Here is a 16,871-nt window from a genome sequence, read left to right as displayed (position 1 = left end):
CTATACTTCAAAAAACCAAACAATTTACAGAATCTTGCAAGCTTTTTTCCCCTACAAAATCATTAGACAGTAGATTACAAAGTTTTTTCTGGGCTGCTCACACCTTGCAGTGACAGGAATGGCATGTTTGAACTTGAAAACATCAGCCTGTGTTTTAGTGTGTTCCCTTGAAGTCAAGAAGTGTGAAAAATAGCACTTATTTTAACTTGAAATGTCTAGAGATTCCCAGAGGATAACAATCTTCTATTTCAGAGGTAGCCAGCTGATGCTATAGATACCAGTTGTGCCATTACTGGCATCTTAATTTCTACCTAAAGAACATAGATGTCGCCTGACCCTTTTTCTCCATTTTCTGCCACGTGCTTTGCTCTGAAATGATTTTGGAAAACTTGGACACCAGAGGTTTGGGGTTTTTTTCCACTTCCTTAAATCCAGTCTTAAATAAGATACTCGGAAGGCAGAAAATGGAAGTTCTCTACAAAATCCTATTATGACATTATTAATTTCTTCTAACAATACGACAGAGTGCTTGGAGAAGACTGCAAGGAGGAACACATATTGCAAAAGTAATTTTGGCTTCTTTTTTTCCTTGAGCAAGAGTTCAGCAGGATTTAGATGCCACTGTTATGCCTCCTGCAGCGGCCTCTCTCCGAGTACTCCATGTATCATGATTGTCCCCTTAATCCCATCTTCTTTAATCACTCAGATGGAGACTTTACTTTGGAGTACCATGGAGTCTCTCAAATTAACAATTGAACTAAAAGGTTCCTCGTCTTTATTTGCATCCTTTTCCTTGAATTGTGGCCTCACCCTTCAAAGATGCTTTCCATCAGTTCTGCCACCAGCATTGCTAAAATCTCAGGTCTCTGAAAACTGTAGCTCTTTCTTTAAATTAATAAAGCTTAATAGCCTCTCTTAAATACTGTTCTGGAGAAGTCATCAGAATGAGTTCACAATTGTTATTGATGCACAGGTTTCTTCAACGTGGCTAATTACTGAAGCCTGAACTTTGACAGGAGAAGTGGCCACTTTTGCATAGGGATTCACAGGTAGAGAGTTTCTTCTCTCTTGGATGTTTAAGGGCATCTCTTCTACAGATTCCAAAATCCTACTTCTTTCATTTGATTGTATCTAATTTTGTGTTATAGGTCATGTATGGATAGTATTTTTAGTCTGAAGTGGTATTTCTGTTAAAAAAAAAATTGCATAAGTTGCATGATACCTCAGTCTGCCAACTGTCTCTTATTAGAACTACAGCACTGCAGTGCCTTTAAATATTAAGTGGAATGTAACTGTAAAAATGAAGTTTTGATGAGATTAAAAATGTCAGTGTTTTGGCCCATTGCTTGCACCCTGAAGAGAAATTGTAATCTACTCAAGCAGTGTACGGAGTTCTTCAAGTATGTATTAATTCTGTAGCTCACCTCAGAAAGACTGATGCATTGTGCACTGGCTGTTTAATGTCAGAAAAAAGCTAATGAACCAGCCTTTGGATCTGTGACAAAGAGAGATCAAATACCATGCATCCTGTCTGATCATTTGTTTCCAAAGTAAAATATATGTATTACCTGATGCTGTTTTAGAAGCTCTCTTGGATCTAGGAGTGATACCTAACAGTTTTTGAGTTGCCTAATTTAAGAAGCAGATGAATGGTTCAATATATTGTCTATGTGGAGTAGAATCTGTATTCACACTCACTATAATTTTTTTAAATAAAACCAAGATATATATAGAGAGAGATAACAACATCAAGTAGTTATAGCAACTGACTTAATTTTTAAAAATTATCTTCTGTACTGATATCTGTAAAACCAGAAGACACTTTTCTAGTAGAAAAGTGTGTGTTTTCCTGGTGCTGTCCATCTAGCAAACAAGGGGCTGCATGGAATTTTTACTATACTTAGTAGTGGAGTGATACTATTCTGTCTTTTTTTCCCCTCCTTTCTCAGTTGTATTTATGGATGACATCATCCTCCATAGTTTCCACTATATTTAGGAACCTGTGCTCTTAAGACTTAGTGTAGTGCCATTAGGTAGATCATGCTTCAGTTTTTCAGCACTGTATTCTTCCTCTGGAAAGCTCTTTTTCAGAATTACTCACCTCAGCTAGAGAATTCCAGCTTCCAGGGCAAAACTTCCAGGGAAGGCTCATATCCGTTCAAGTTTTCCATTTTGGGAAGGTGTGAACTGCAGAAAAATTGAAATATTTTTGATGTATATGATGAGATATCTAAGCAAATACAGGTTTCCTGATATTCCCCCCACCCCTGGCAATCATACTGTAATCCTGGGGAATTGAAGTTTAACATAGCTGTTATACAAAAAGCTACACTAAAACTTCCAAGTTTACTGTAGGACCCGTGTTAAGTTGCAAACTCTTTTTATTTTTAAATTTTATTTTAGGGAAAGAAACAAGTCTTCTGGAACATCGGGTCAATTTTAAAATTTTTAAGATTAACCTTTTAACCTCTTAAAAGATCTTAAGTCTCGCAGACTTCTGCGCAGAGGTGCAGCATTTTGGTGGCATTTTTCCATTCTTCCCCAATGACTTTTTGATTAACTACAGTGCAGGCTTGGTGGAATATGCTGAAAAGGAGAATGATAATGACAAATTCTAGTCTGCAAAGATATGCATCTTCTGTATAAGGCAGTGTGACAACAGTTCAGGTGATTTGTTACTTCACTGTCTTGTTTATCTTTTTCCTGGTTCTTGCACTGCTTAAGTTAATTGCAGTGTTTGCATTTAATGAATGTATATTGGCTCAGTTTATATGAAGTACAGTCCTTCTTTGACCCGTGAGCATTGAGAACAATGATAATAGGACTGATACTTGTCTAAAGATCAACAAAATATGTTTGGGGACATACTGGTACGTGTAAGAAGGACCGAGTAGGTCCTTTTTGTTGTAACTCTGTTTGCTTTATTAGGTTGAAAAGAACCTCTTTATTTTTCCTTTGAGAAACATTCCCGTGGGTGTTAAGCAGAAAAAACACAGAGTGATAAAAACCTGCTTCCTGCTTGCAGAAACATCAAAGCTGGGCCTTTTTAGTATGTATTTGTAGTCTGTTCTTAGATATATTTGTGGGTCTAGAAAGTGTGTATGAGATCATTGTGGAAACAAATAGAATAATATATGTAGACAAGTACTTGAAAAAGATACCTGTACAGTAACTGAAGTTTCTTCAAGATGCTATTTCTTATCTATGCTACATTTTCTGTCCTTTTTTGTTCCTCTAGAACAGTGTGTTACAATTCAGATCTTCCGGTGAACGGTCCATTCTGTCTGCTAAGCAACACACGATGTCCAGTCCCTGTGGTGCTTCAGGCCATTCTGCTCAACTAGTTTATTCTAATAAACTACTCCATTCCTAGTATGTTTGTGGATCTTGGTGCTCAGAATGAGTTCAGATTAATCTCAAACGTAATACAATTTAAGTAACCTTTCTACAATAAGTATAGGTAGCTGCCAGAATGAACCTCACCCTTTCATTGCTTTATATTTCATTCCTTTATATACTAGGTTTTCTAGGAAACAGCAAAAAAAAAGTCCTTTTCTATCACACGAGTATTCCTGCGTATAAATCCTTACCAATACTGTCATTAGTGCTTATAATAGAATCAAGTTCTAGTACAGCATAATGGAGTTGTCTGGGTAGGTTGTGCAGCAGGGAAATACAGGTGTGATTCCTCTTTCCAGACCTCAGCGTTGCCCTTTGCATCTCAGGCTCAAGTAGGTACATCTCAGAAACATATTAGATGGAAAAGAAGTCTATAGTTCTGTCTAGTGCTGGAAGACATGCAGAAATAAGCTTGAAATGTTATTTTTAGTTCTCTTCTAGTTAAGGATGTGTTAGTACGCATTGGGAGCGCCCATCAGAGCAATCTACATACATAGGCTGGCTTTCAGAAGACTTGGGGTTTTTTTTCCACGCTGATGTTTTAGATCTCAGCACCATCAAACTAATCTTAGTAGCCTTTTCATGAGTTTTAGTGACTTCAGCTTAAAAATTTTGCTAGATTTCATAAACCAAGGAATCGCAGAATTGTCTTCCCTTTGACTGGAAGCCTTTCTGTCTTTACATGGTGTCACCAACCAAGCATGCTGCAAAAGCAGTATTTGGGGATAGGAGTAGGACACGGGGCGGTGGGGTGTCTGTTTTGAAGTCTTCTCAGGAAGTGAGGAAGAAGATCATGGTCACGTTTCAGACTTTTTATTAAAAATGTCATGAAACCATTCCTGCATTACAGACCAATATGGTTGTGTTGCTTGGTTTCAGGTTTACTAAAGCAAGCTAGATGATAAACTCCCAGAAGGTGGTATCTCTCTTTTTTCCCTCTGGCTGTAATGTAGTGGTAGCTGTAACAGCGAATTCATATTTCATCCAGTATCTTTTTCCAGTAATCCCTTTCTAAATTAGGGCTATGTTAGTATAGTTCCATACTAGCTATGCATAGATGTCATTGTTTGCCCCTTTTTTAATTTAAAAAACTGGCTAGAATGTTTTTCAGGCATTCATGTAGTCTTTCTGCTTGAAAAAATGGTAGCCAGTCCTTCAGATTCCTACTAAGGTGAGGTTTTCCAGACTGCACATGTGCACTCTAATAAAATTGCTTTCTGTACTGCTAACAATTACAGTGTATCCTGTATTAACAGCAGTTCAGAAGTTCACTAGCAAATGTTGGTTTTCTTTTCTTACTGCAGCTGTTGTGGATGAACACAAATGTATAGAGATACAGCAGCACACTAACTGCAATATGATAACAGCATATATTAAATGTGATCTGTCTTAACATGCCAAAACTCAGCTCTCTCATATACGTGAATATTCTTTGCCTTTTCAATGTGTTTTCCTCTTGGAAGCTTTCAGGCTTTAAGTTCAGCCCCATAGGATACTGCTGGTGCTTTCCTCATGGCTCCTTTCAACAGCAGCATTTTGCCTTTTGAAATTCGGTATGAGATTTCCCAAAGACCTGACAACTTCATACGAAAACAATTTCTCAGCAGTCAAAATGGGTATGGGAGTTACATTATAGACATACTATGCCTAAACTGGGACCCAGATAAATTTGCTTTTGTTGTAAATGCCAGCTGCCCTTCTCCTCTAAGAGTTTGATTCCTGTGGAGGGGGTGGCAGAGCTGGTTATAGGCAGATGCTTCCTTTGTGCAGTGGGCTCAGGGCTGCCTTCTTTGTGTGGTTCCCCTTCTCTTCTTCCCTTGCTTCCACCATGTTCTTGCTTTTTGACTTCAAAAGGTTAAGCGAAGATTGTCCTGGTAAGTCCACACATCAGTTTAGTCTGGCCAGACCTATTGCAAATGTCTGCTCAGCCCCTATAGAAAGAATTATGGTTAGATGCTCCAGTCAGCTCCAAAGTCACTAAACCAACGGTGCGATTGCTGGCCAGTTGGATAGGTTGAACTGATTCAGAGCATTAATTGGTAAGAAGCCCTGACTATAGGGAAAATGTGTAAGGGAAATATTTGTGCAAAGTTAATCTTGCTGTAGTTTCTGAATATTATCAAATTCAGCTTGTCTAGGTCCTTCAAAGCAAGGCTTGGCAGCAGAAGAAAAAGAATGGCACGTATGAGAGAAATCCAGGACTTCTGCTTTATTGCACTGACAGAACCAAATTGTTCAATCTGTTGCCTCATCTGTTTCTTGCCATAGCTGGGAGTTGTAAAGGTCAGGCCATCGCAGCACAAAGAATATAATAGTTAACATGCTGCATCTCGCAGTGTTACCAGCTGGCTAGTGCATTTCTCCCATTGAACATCCAGGCTCTTTCCCAAAAAGCGTAAGCAGCATCCTCTGCCTATTTTGGGAATGCGTCAAAGTCAAAAGTTTCTGAAGGTGGTAGTGTGGGATGCCCAGTATGGTCAGTGCTGCACTTGACTCTCCCGTCCTGTGCTGCACTTCAAGAGGGCTGCAGCAATTTTCAGTTTGAAAGAATCATCACCCTGAGAGGTGCAGCTTTTTTGGTCCCTGTACAGTCGGGTCTGTTTACTGAGGAAAAAATTACCTTACTGTCAGTTGTGTGTGTTAGAGGAGGTGTTATGTGATGGAAGCCTCTACCAGTGTACCAGGCGCCCCGATCCCTACCTCCTACTGCTGTTGGGTAAAGTGCCTGAGTGACAAAGATTTCATCCCACAAAAGAAGTCAGGGTTACAGCTACTCTGCTTGTCATACCCTCGTGTAGGAGAATGAGAAGTATGGGTGTGGTGACAAGGCAATTAGCTGCTGTATCAAAATTATTGTGAATATATGTGAATAAAGGAGGTAATGTGTGATACAAATAAATATGTATGAAACTGCTCTGGAAGACCTTTTCTGTTTAAATCTGATCTTCAGCATGATGTGTAATGTAACTGTCTTTCTTGAAAATAGCAGATGGGTGCACAGGTGAAATAAATGTGCTTTGTCATCCTCCTGACCCTTCCTCAATTTTGAAGTGAGTCCTCTGACTCTCTAGCTCTTCAATCTCCTTCTGGTTTTCCATGTTTTTAATACATGTGAAATGATGAAGCTTGCATGAAGATTAATGACACGCTCTTGGCAGTATTTGACAAGACAGAAACAGAAATAAAAGCCAGTTACTACTATCTTTGAATTTTTTGTTAACAGTTTTGCATCCTAACAACATCCTACCTTTGCAGAAACCAAATTGGTGGTTCATATCACGTTAAAACTATGAAGTTAGCTCCACTTTGAGGTGCCTCAGGCCGTTAATATTTGCTGGGTTTTGCTGTAGGTTGGTAGCAGGTATCAATGAATCAATTACATTTGTAATTTAAGACAAAATCAGAAGTTGAGAATTTTTGTCATCCCAGTATTCTTCAAAATAAATAAATAAAAAAAAAAATTGCATGGTGTGAGGATAGATTAGCCAGTCTGATAGTCCGTTCTGGTCCACCAGCACGTTTAATACAGGCTGCATCAGCACTTTGGCCTCGAAACGCCATTTGGCTTTTATTGCGTGAAGCCTGCGTGTCAGCCGTTGTGGTTGATCCCACCGCGTATGTCAGGCACGCACTGCGGGGAGGGGAGAAGTGGCCCTGGGCCTTCTGAGGGCAGAAGCACTTGGCTGTTGAGTTATGACAAAGACCTAATGTCTTTTATGTTGCAGCTGATTGACTGGGTGGGACCACACAGCAAAAAAACTAGTGCTGTGCTTGGAGATTAGGGACTGTTGCCTCACACCTATGGGTCTCAATTCTAGTTGCTCACTTGGCAAATCAGAATGACATGAAAGATACTATTTTAGCATAGTGTCTTGTATACTTCAGTGCTTTGTGTTGAGAAGCTACATCGCAGATGAAAGCGAAGGGAGAAGATGTTGATGGTTTAAAACTGAAGTTATTAGTTGGGTATAGGTATCTAACGTGTACAAACTGGTGTTTTTTTGGCACATGTAACAATGTAAGAGACAAAAAAGCTTTTTCGTACATTCTACTAGCTAAAACTTCTTGTTTGGCTAATATTAGAACTAAATCTTTACTGTTCAGTATTTCAAATTTTCTCTGCTATTGTTCAGGGAGAAGTATTGCACAAACTTGTTCTTTATTTCTTCAAATCTTGATAAGTTATCCAAGTCACTGTTTGACTTAACAGATCTTTGTTTTATGTTTCAACACTTACTTGGAATGCTTATGAACTTTAAATGTTTTTCTTTATTAAAAAAAGAAGGGGAGAGGGTATATTGATGCAAGTCGTGTATGATATTTTAGTACATCCTGCTTTTGACTGTTCATATGTCTCATCTTTCAGAATGCTGTTTAATCGTGATTTACTTTTCATTCCTAAAAGGTGCCATACTTGGCAGATCAGAAACACAAGAGTGTATCTACTACAACGCTAATTGGGAAAAAGATAAAACAAATCGCAGTGGTATTGAACCTTGTTATGGTGATAAAGATAAAAGACGACACTGTTTTGCTACATGGAAGAATATTTCTGGATCAATTGAAATTGTGAAGCAAGGTTGCTGGCTAGATGACATCAATTGTTATGACAGGTAAGTGAGTTTTCCTATAAATTTTAAATTTACTTGTAATTTTACACTCTCTTGCCTGTCCATAATTTATACAACCTCCCCTTTGCAAACAGTACTTGAGAGAAATGATAAAATAGTAGTCTATGAATATTTATCTTGTGTATGTGTGTGCACATTAAAAACATTTGCTGTATTTTTTTTTTTTGCTCACTTTCCTGTATTTAGGGACCCAACTTCATCTAAGTACTTTGTCTTGTTTGCAGAATAGCATGTTTTACCTTCTCTTATTTACTTACTACATATTAAAAAACAGGTGTTTAATATTTTCTTTTTTAGATTATCAATAATAGATTTTCTAATGACTTATTATTGCCAAACAATGCAAATATAGTTACTGAAACCAGAATGCAAAATTCTATAGTTCACTTCTCCGAAGTCTTTGGAATAGGGAAGTCAGCATGTTGTGTCTGCTCTTTACTTAAACGTGGAAGTATTTTGCTGATTTATTAAAAAACTCACCTCAGTGGCAGCTCTCAGAGACATCGAATATTCTAAAATTCCAGTCATTTTTTTATAGCAGATGGTCTAGCAAGACCCCATGAGCAGTAACAGCAGGACTTGGGGTTTGTTAGATATTGGCTGAATAAAGGTCATGACTCTCTTAAGAAATGGTATTATAGTTCATTGAAGTACTGTACTAAGTTCTATTTGACCGAAACAGTTATTGTTTGGAAAGGGAGAGAATTAGGATAAATAAATGCATAATAGATCTTCATTAAAATGAATTTAGAAATTATTTTTAGCAATATTTTAGAAAATTTTCCTTTTGTGTTTCTTAAATGTTGAATGAGTAGAAGACATCATTATAGTAATTTCTACCAAATAAGCTTCCCCACACACTAGATGTTTTCTCCTTTAATGACAGTTTAAAGCTAAGTTGAACAGTAGTTCTGATTTATCTGTTTCTCAGAGAAGTAGCAAAGCATCTGCAAGTTTGCTTGCACAGCATGATTGAAATTTGGCTATGCTGGAAGGCAAAGGATGATTTTAAAGAAATCTTATTTGTTGCTACTAGTATCTAGTAACTGTAAGTCACTCAGGATGGGAAACTTTGGGTTTTTTTGTTAATCTGTTCTTAGGTGTAGCTTCGCAGAAGAAGTGGGGGTATTTACAATTTCTGAACCAAGTTTATTTCTGCCAAATGTTAGAACTTTTTGGATGGAAATAGAATTTTTCAATTTGGAAATAGAATTGGGTCCTGTAGCATTGTTATCCCACTAGTTCCACATGTATCTTTGAACAGTCCAAAAAAATTTATATTAAATTCTCCCTTGAGCAAAGAAGAGAAATTGGAAGAAGAAATAAAATGCAGAAAGGACGGTAAGGAAATAGTTGAAAACTGAGTAAAAGCTTGTCTGGCTCTAAGACCTCATTAATTGTTACTTGTCATAAGAATGCATGCTGCCGTGTTTGTCTAAAATATCCATTAAACAAAAGCTTATCTCTGGAGTGAAGAGTGGTTTACTAAACAGGGAGTTACAGTATGATGAACTCCAAACAACAGCAGATTAAGAACATCAAAGAATAAATGTTTTATGGAAGTTACAATATAGTGTAATTGTAATAGCTGGTTCTATAAAAAAACCTAATTTTTGAAGATGAACCCAAAACTTTTTTGACAATCTTCAGCTGTATTTAAAATCCTCAGCTATTTCTGCAGGATTTTCAAATTCTTCTCTTTCTTCTGTCAAGTTGTCTCCTGCATGACTCCTGTTTTTTTTTCTTGACTTGAATAGTTTCAGCTTATTTGTTAAGAGAACTCCTTTCCTGCAGTTCATTGGCTGAAAGCCCTGTCCCTGAGCATAATGTAGGCAGGGAAAATGTAGGAATTTTATCTTTTTTCTAAAAATAAAATCTAAAATTCTCCTTCCCACTTATCTCCAACCCATGCAACCCTGTACTGTGAGTTTATGGTTAAACACTAGCTGTTTGATTATTTGTTTGTCCTGTTTAAATCTAGAACGTGAACTATTCTGCAGTATTTTTGTCAGCTTTTGAAATGCATCCTGTTGGTGGTTTTCTTTAACTTTGTCTTAAAAATAGCAAAAATATGCTGTTTCAGTTTTAATATTAATGATATTTCATTGCAATATAAAATAATGAACAAAATTTTAATTTGTTTCTTCAGATTTAACTCTTATTTGGGTAGTATGTTATCCTGGATGATTTAATGAAGTTCACTTTAAATATGAGCATACGTTTTTCTCTTGAACAAAAAAACCCCAACTTAAGATTGATAAGTTTTTTATAATTATCTTTTATAGGAATGATTGCATAGAGAAGAAAGACAGCCCTGAAGTGTTTTTCTGTTGTTGTGAAGGCAATATGTGTAATGAACGCTTTTTCTATTTTCCAGAAATGGAGGTCACGCAACGTAAGTTAGTCTAACACATTTATGAAGGAACTGCTTAGCAGAGTTCAGAAATATTTAATATTGTGCACATTTAGAAGATAAGACTCTTAAAAACGTTGTGGTCAGTTTTTCCTGCCGAAAGGTTTCTGATTCCCGGATGGTAACGCGCTGTGTGCGTTCACATCAAGAGCCTAGAAAACTGCCAGTTCATTTCTTCAATTTTGAAAGGTCTCTGTACTGGGACTAATTTAAATTGATAAAAGGTGCTTCAGCTCTTTTCAAAGGGTAAGAAGGAAGGATAATCTGAAATAATTGGCTGTTTTAAGATACAGAAGTTACTGTCAAATCTCACCTTAATTGTATACTTAAGCTTCTGTGTCTATAAATCATTGGGCTAAAAGCCATATATATCATCCTTACATGCATGTACCAGCCTATGAATGCACCTCTTCTTGAAACAATGCTCTCGCTATTTCTTTAAACTAATTGGACCTTTGAGTTTCTCTGTAAATTGACACAGTAACCTTTAAAAAGGGAGAAAGAATTTCCTCCCAGGTTACAAAGAAAATCAGATAGCCAGACTTAACAAATAATTGTTTTAAAAAACAATAACTAAAATATTATTTGATTATTTTTGCATATGTTCTTCCAGTCGAGGATCTAATCTTTGTTGGAAAACTGAATAATGTTAATAACTGCACTGAGAACAGCAAATGTCTTGTGTACCAAATAGCCAGAGGAAGTTGTTTATGAAATTAAATAACATTTTCTATGAGATTAAAATAGCCTTTGACCCTAGAGATGTCCTTGTCATTTTTGTCAGTGATACTGCTAAAGCAATAATTGACATTCTTCTTCACTCTTGTGACGCTTCCTTTGCCCCCGGGGTCTGTGGCTGCCCCTGCACCAGCTGCCTCAGAAGCAGGGCTTCTCTGGAGCCTTTCTGGAGGTCCCGAGGAAGTGTCTGCAGCTAGAGAGCTTTTACTTTTCAGCAAGTCAACAGTTCAGCAAAATGTTGGCAGGTTATTTCTAGCCTGTTCTACTTATTAATGACATCTTATTGTATACATTCCAAAGACTAAATGTCTGTATTGATTCTTTTTTCATTCATTAGGTGATGGTGTTCTTGCAGTCTTTTAAAAATACAAACACCTCTTACATGCTGTAGATAGGCGGAGCTTAGAAGCACAAAAAAGTTAGATGTGCTGATGTGTAAATCTGGGGATCTAAGTTATTTCTGCGCTTTCCAAAATGCTGCCTTTTAAATATGTGTCTGTTTATATTCGAGTATGCTATTTAATCAATTGTTGTTAGTCTGTTGTGCTGATTGCAAGAATTTTTAGAAAATCAAGCACTTGGTGATTTTTGTTTCTTAAAAGCTCTGTCCTTTTGTTTTTTTACAGCAACTTCCAATCCTGTTACACCTAAGCCACCTCTGTTCAATACCTTGCTTTATTCATTGGTGCCTATAATGGGAATTGCAGTGATTGTGCTCTTTTCGTTTTGGATGTACAGACATCACAAGCTAGCGTATCCTCCAGTACTCGTTCCAACCCAAGTAAGTTGCTGCATTATGATTTTGGTTTTTTGAATGGTAAAACCATTTTCTGAAGAGGAGAGGAAAGAAAGGGGTGTGCACCTGTGACATGGCTGAAGCCTTCTCTTGCTTTCCTGGTTTAGAGATGCTAATGCTTGCTAGCTGCAAAAACAGAAAATTAAGCTTTACTTTAGTAGTCTTATTCCCTTTTATTAATTGGTATTTGATGAATGTATGAGCAACTGCTTAATGTTTTTACACGTGTATGTTTGGGAGGAGAAAAACTAAACACAGAACTTGAGATGGCAAAGACATCGTATTGCTGGACAGCTGTGGGAAGTTTGCACTCCCATGTAGTTAAAAGGACTACTTGTCTGAAAGCTGTGTGCAGCTGCGCTCAGGTACTTATGGTTGAGCTTTATGTAATGATGAGCTTAGCTTAAAACAAAAATGAAGGACAGGTGCTAATTCATAATGGCAATTTGCAATGGATAGAAAATAGTAACTAGTAGAAGCTTAGCTATTTTTAAAAAAGCATGGAACTGGGATTGGGATACAGGTGTTGGTTAAAGGGAATATAAAGAAAATCTTCAGTTGAAGCATAGTTCCAGAGCTTAGCTCAGCCTGGGGCCTTACTGTGATTCCTGTCATCTTTTTCTTATTATTTGTTCATGTGTTTTGTGTTTTGTCTTTAAAATGTTTCAGTTTTAGCAGTGATTGTGTTTTGCTTAGAAAATATTACAAGATTGTGGTTGCCAAATTTGAAATGTAAAGCAGGCTGTGTTGCATCAAAGCAAACCTTTTTTGGCTGCATGTGCATAGTTCCTGCAGTTGTAAGGCTCCAGCTGATTCTGTAGGTGTAATTAGGATTAATACTAGAATGCCTCTTCCTTCAGTTATGTCTAGAAATGCAACTGAGAATAGAAGGCCTTTATGAAAAGAGTTAAGACAGCAAACTCTTCAGACCAAAGTAGGAAAGATGAACAAGATGCGGTAGTGGAAATGGAACGAGAAACGACTTCCCAGGGTCCCACAGCACTTGGGTTTTTGCAGTAGGAATTGAACTTCAGCTTCCTAACTCGGTGCAGTGACCTCTCAGAATATGTTGCCTCTCATACAATGATGATACGATGATGCTATTTATGATTAAGTAAAATGAAAACACTTGTTATTTTTGGTAGGATTGCATTTTAGAAGTATTTGCTCTGTACTGCCAGCTTCTGTGGTATTTCCAGTGTTACTGCCTGACTTCAGGGTGTTCCAGGAAGCAGTGTTGCCTGTGGTTGATAAATAAAATTGTTTTAGTTTCAGTTTTGTAGTAATAGATCAGAAAAATTTGGGGAGAGGCAGTGGGCATATGTTCTTGCCAAATGAAAAGAACATAATTTAGAGGAAAAAAGTATGTTTCCTGTCCTTGCAGAAAGTATTGCAGATCCTCAAACTTCATGCAATCTGTTAGCATAATTATTTCATCCATCTCAATTCTTCTGTATCTGGGACTTTACATCAACCTAGTAGCCTCCCCTGCAAGATCAAATTCATAACTGCTAGTTGTGTGAATAATTTCAGCATGTAATTTCCCTTCTAGACTTAAAGAAATAAAATAAGTAATCGATAAAGTGATAGAAAAACAAGCACATGTTAAATATGTGCGAGATACCAAGAACTTGAATTTTGATAGTCTTCCCCCTTTTTATTGCAGTTCTTTTCTTGCATGGTTTGTGTTTGGTACAGGAGTGGACATGTCATAAATTTTTAATAAATAGGGTAATAACCTGTTTTGTTAATGCTCAGATTGTATCTGTTGGGATAAGTATATGTTGGTGCTTGAGCTAGTTATGGTGTAATAACATTTTCTTATCTTGTGGTGAATAGGCATTAAGGTTTGATGTGGAAAGTCAGGAAAAGCTACTTCTGCCTGAAAAACGAAATGAAATTATTATGGAAATAGAATGTGTAAATATTCTCCCATATGCAGCAGAGCAGTATTTCCCACTTCAAATTTGATTAGAGCTGATTTGAACAGGAGGCAGAGGAAGCAGGAAGAGAGGGCAAAGTATTAGTAATTTTAGAACCATGAAACAAACATTTAAATATTTATGCAATTAATATATTAAATATTAATATTTAATAATTAGGGCATGAGCAGCGTTTGTAGGCAAATGGATTCTTTTTTAAATCTTTCTCTAGCAAATGGTAGAACGGATGGATCACATGTATAGAAGGTAGTCACTAGAAAACAGGGATTTCTGTGTGAGATACAGAGGAAGGTTATCTCACTTTACTCGGTTTATTCCCGGAAGGTGATGGGAGTACTTAGGTTCAGTACGCCCTGGTACTAATCTTTCTTTCAGTAGAAATTAAAGGATAGGTGAGCAATAAGTGAAAGATAGAAATGAGGAACCACTGAAGAATGAGAAATTTTGGAAGAATTAGGAGAAGGGATAAGTAAATTTAAAAAATCAGAGGACAAAGGGAAAATAAATTGTTTGGAATATTTCAAAAAAAGGAAGGAATAGGCTAGAAGAAATTTTGGAACCTGTAGTGAAATATGAAGGACAAACATCTGAGAAAATGCAAACAACTTCATTTTCTTTTGAAAGTAAAATTGTTTCACAGTACGTGCACATATCAGGCAGGCAGTTCCTACACAAACTGAGCTCAGTTCACAACTCTGTGGATTAATTTATCTGGACATTCAAAGGGGATATAAAGTTAATGATTTCTAAATTTCTTGTAGTAGAATTAGTTTATATGTTTGGTTTAAGATTGGAAAGCAGTAGACATTTTTGTTTGCTCCTTACATGTTCCATTCTTGCTTTCTTTCAGGTATTTGGATAGAGAGGTCAAGGGGGTTACTAGAGTAGGTAACTGCTGAGACGCTCCTTGCCGGGATCTGAGTCGGGAGTGCTCAGCGGGTCCCAAGGCGTGTCCCCGGGACAGCCACGGCAGAGCTGTGTGCGCGGAGGTGCTACTGCCAGTGCAGGGACCTGGCGTTGCTCCTGCTGCTCCCATTAGTCTTGCCTTACATACTTCTTTGTCTCTTGGTTGTGCTTACTCTTGTGAGTTAGCTGAATGCCTCACTTTATTGTGTGGGGTGCTATCTAGTTAAAGCTGCCCAATTTTATAAAATCTGTCACTCTTAAATACTTAAATGAGTTATTAACAAATGAAAGTTTGCTAAATACGTACACATATATGTAAAAAGCTTTGAAAGAAATATTTCATTTTCTTATTTATTTTCTAATTATTTTCTGATTATTTTCTATTCTATAATTCTATTTTCTTATTTATATTTGATTTAATCATGCAGCAAACATACATTCATATGTCTGATCAAATTTACCAAAAAATGGATTAGTGTTTTAAATACTTGAAGCTGTGTCTTTTTATACAGCAAAAGTTGCTCTCACCCGGTTAATTTTCAGTCATGAGCACCAGGTACACTGAAAACGAAACACTTCTGTCTTTGCGGACCAAGGTTTTCACTCCTAAATTAGGTGTCGTTTAGATTTCCCCATAGCATCCTGCTAATATTCCTGGTAGAAATAGGAATGCGGATGGCAAGCAGTTGATAATGTTATGCTCATTTATTTTTTTACATCTCTTGAGCTTGGGCCAGAGTTGTCAGTCAATGCTAATTACAACCGTGGTGTTACCACTCTGTCACAGATAGGACCATAACCTATTTTATAGCATAACTGACACAAGTAACACTTTTGTTTTTTATAAGTTCACAGAGCTGTGGCTCCTAACGTTTTGCATCCATACTGTGCAAAGAGAGATTAACCTCTTGTACTTTTTGTTGAGTGCCCAAGTTATGAATATCTTATTGGATCACAGAGTTGCTTTTCTTGTTTTGTGTTGTTTTTAAAATAAGAGTCATATGTTGAGAGGGTTGAAAAGCTTTACAGATTCACATAATGTCGTTTTTCTTCATAACCTATTTTCATGCTTTCTTCTGAAATGTCTGAAATTTACTTGGGTCAAAGATGCTTCATATTTTTAATCACTAAGCACAAGAAAGCCCTGACCTAGGCCTGTTTGGTGTTACCAGAAATTTAAAAACTTGGAATGAACAGATCCTGTCTATTAGAGTGGCCGTAGAAGCAAGCTTAGTTGCTAGGAATTACCATTTCTTTCTCTCCTCAGAGAGGAGGATTATATAGTTGAAAAATACGACTACATCTTCTGCTTTTAACGTCCTATATATCATCTCATTTAAGGTTTTCACCCAGTATTCCCTTTATTGAGCACAATATTTTTTTGTGCGTGCCATTGTTGGGGTTGATTTTACCCCATATGGATGATCCTCACTGATCCCATATATATATATGGAGAGCGTCCCATGTCTTCAAAGCCATGTGCTATGTGAACCAAGAGTTTAGAATAATCAAGGCACATACATCAAATATAAAGAGAGATTGATCTGATCATCTCTCTGGTCTCAAAAGTTTTTTGAGCCTCAAAAAACACTCTCTGATTTTGGTTGATGGCAATTTTGCTATGGCTACCTTCACTACCATAGCATGATAGTCTGTCTTCAGTGTATCTTGAAGTCACCCAAGTATGAGTAGATGAATAGCTATGTCATGGTTTTGATATTTCAGTTTCCTTTGTAAGAAATTAGAATTGAAAATGGCATCAAGTAATGTGAGGTGAGTAATGATGGAGAAAAATCTCTAGCAGTGACAGATGCAAGACACATTCTGAACTACTGACTGAATGTGTAGCAGTGGAAAAACAAATTCTGTGTTGGAAACTAATAGGAAAAGAACACATAACAAAACAAGCACTGCTCTTTGCAGTTTTTGACCTCAGACATCTGGTCTAGGCCACCAGACCTATGCCAAGGAGTTCGGTCAGTGTGTGTGTGTAACTTGGATGGTTTGTTTTCAAAAAGTAGTTAGTAATGGGAAAACTTTTATGG

The 16,871-nt window shown here is 37.0% G+C and overlaps 1 protein-coding gene across 2 annotated transcripts in view; it reads left to right on the top strand.

The window, feature by feature from the left end:
• The window catches only part of ACVR2A (activin A receptor type 2A), a 66,840-nt gene that overhangs the window by 30,128 nt on the left and 19,841 nt on the right, over positions 1 to 16,871 (top strand). Inside the window, exons 2-4 of one of the 2 annotated variants that reach the window (XM_059820064.1) lie at positions 7,805 to 8,012; positions 10,316 to 10,425; positions 11,808 to 11,944. In XM_059820064.1, the coding sequence (XP_059676047.1) occupies positions 7,805 to 8,012; positions 10,316 to 10,425; positions 11,808 to 11,944 (455 nt within the window). Of the gene's footprint in view, positions 1 to 7,804; positions 8,013 to 10,315; positions 10,426 to 11,807; positions 11,963 to 16,871 lie in introns of both variants that reach the window. The other variant, XM_059820063.1, reaches the window with a different exon arrangement.

This window comes from Gavia stellata, chromosome 8 (assembly GCF_030936135.1).
Source record: "Gavia stellata isolate bGavSte3 chromosome 8, bGavSte3.hap2, whole genome shotgun sequence".
NCBI lineage: Eukaryota > Metazoa > Chordata > Aves > Gaviiformes > Gaviidae > Gavia > Gavia stellata.
Note: the sequence above shows the minus strand (reverse complement) of the source record. Positions and strands in the feature narration are given on the sequence as shown.